Raw genomic sequence first — 1,795 nt, forward strand, 5'->3', positions numbered from 1 at the left:
TTATCCATGGGGAGGGCAGTGAAGGGCATAGACACAGATGCAGGGCACAAAGTGCAGGGTGACCACAGTGATGTGTGAGGTGCAGATGGAGATGGCTTTCCTCCTGCCCTCCCCTGCCTGAGACCTCAGCATCATTAGGATGACTGTGTAGGACACAAGCAGGAAGATAAACCACAGCGTGGTGAGCAGTCCGCTATTAGAAATCATTAACAGTTCAAGCACAAAAATATCTGTGCAGGCGTGTTTGAGGACCTGGGGGACATCACAGTAGAAGGTGTCAAGAACATTGGGTCCACAGAAGGGGAGGGGCACCAGCAAGGATATCTGCACGATGGAGTGGACAATGCCCCCTACCCAGGAGGCCACAATGAGGGCAGTGCATCGCCCCCTACTCATCATTGTCACATAGTGCAGGGGCTTGGAGATGGTCACATACCGATCTAATGCCATCACTGATAAAGAACATGCATCCACCCCTCCAACAAGGTGGAAGAAAAATATCTGAGTGAAGCAGCCATTGAAGGAGATGGTCTTTCTCTGTGACAGAAGGTCCACCAGAACCTTGGGAGCTGTGATGGAGGGAAAGCAGATGTCGGCAATTAATAAATTCCGGAGCATAAAATACATGGGGGTGTGAAGGCGATACTCACAGGTCACAGTGACCATGATGAGGAGGTTTCCCAGCAGAGTTGTCACATACACCCAAAGTAGAAAAAGAAATAAGACCAAGTGCAGCTCTTGATTCTGGGTTAGGCCAAGGAAAATGAATTATTTTACCCTGGTGCAGTTTTTCCACTCCGTTGAGTCATCTTCTTTCTCTCTTGTTTCTAGCTACTTCATATGAAAATACTTGATTATTTCTTTTGTTTTCTTCCTAAGCACTAAGAATGCAATTCAGAATGTTCCTCATGTGGCTGTGGTGTTTGCAGTTTGTTGAGTTGTCCAAATTTTTAAGACTACAATCAATTTTGTGATAAAATCAAATTATCACATGCAAGGTCATTCAATAATTCTTTTCCTATAAAACTATTTTTGAAAAGAATAAGCATTTGTGTTTAGTTACGTTTACATTGCATATTTTATGTAATTAATTTATTTTAGTTTCTAAGCTTTATTATTATTTCTCCCAAATATATTGAATGTCAGGAAATGTCTGAAGTATTAAATACAAACATAGGTGAGACACGGTTCCAGCCATCGTAGACTCATAGTCTACAAGTTTAATATTCATATTAGCAAATACCTTGTTGACTTCAAGAGGGTCTTGTCTTGGAAAAGAAATAATGTCATTCTGTTTCTTATTGCAATGTTGCTGTGTCATGAGTCACTCTCCCTGCTCTTGGCTGTTTTATGTCAAATTGCTTAAAATTGCAGATTATTCCAGGTAGGCAACTCATTATCGTGATTAGTTTATACTAATAAGATTATTTGCTTAATAATTATTTTAAAATATATAAAATTTATGATTGAGAAACAGATTGAAACAATATTTGAATCCAAACCAAATCTCAAAGAATATCATTAATTTCTTTTATTGTGATAAAACACTTAAACACGAGAGCTACTCTCTTAACACATTTTTAAGTGCACAATACAGTATAGCAACAACGTTTACAGTACTTCCCTAGAGCTTATTCACCTTGCATAAGTGATGTGGTCCTTGCTTGAGTATGCGGGAGACAATCAAGATAGTGACCCTCTTCTGAGAGGTGGTCCATACTGCATCAAGCACATTCTCCTCTGCCTCTTTTCCTTTGTGGATCAAAGCTAAGAGAGTGGCGTGATCCCACAGCAG

The 1,795-nt window shown here is 40.2% G+C and overlaps 1 protein-coding gene across 1 annotated transcript; it reads right to left on the reverse strand.

The window, feature by feature from the left end:
• On the reverse strand, nucleotides 1-666 carry LOC131395027 (olfactory receptor 4D11-like). The gene is made up of 2 exons (XM_058526798.1): nucleotides 145-666; nucleotides 1-108 (listed from the first exon to the last, which is right to left on the reverse strand). Exons 1-2 carry the CDS (start codon nucleotides 664-666, stop codon nucleotides 1-3), a joined length of 630 nt encoding a protein of 209 aa, XP_058382781.1.
• Between the last annotated feature and the right edge of the window lie 1,129 nt (nucleotides 667-1,795).

Source organism: Diceros bicornis, chromosome 31 (assembly GCF_020826845.1).
Source record: "Diceros bicornis minor isolate mBicDic1 chromosome 31, mDicBic1.mat.cur, whole genome shotgun sequence".
Classification (NCBI taxonomy): Eukaryota; Metazoa; Chordata; class Mammalia; order Perissodactyla; family Rhinocerotidae; genus Diceros; species Diceros bicornis.

Bases quoted from the DNA above. Each gene is read 5' to 3' on its own strand.
- LOC131395027 (XM_058526798.1), bottom strand. From the start codon at position 666: ATGGTCACTGTGACCTGTGAGTATCGCCTTCACACCCCCATGTATTTT. The intron at 109-144 runs GTCATCCTAATG...CAGGCAGGGGAG, and splicing joins TCCTGCTTGTGTCCTACACA to GGCAGGAGGAAAGCCATCTC.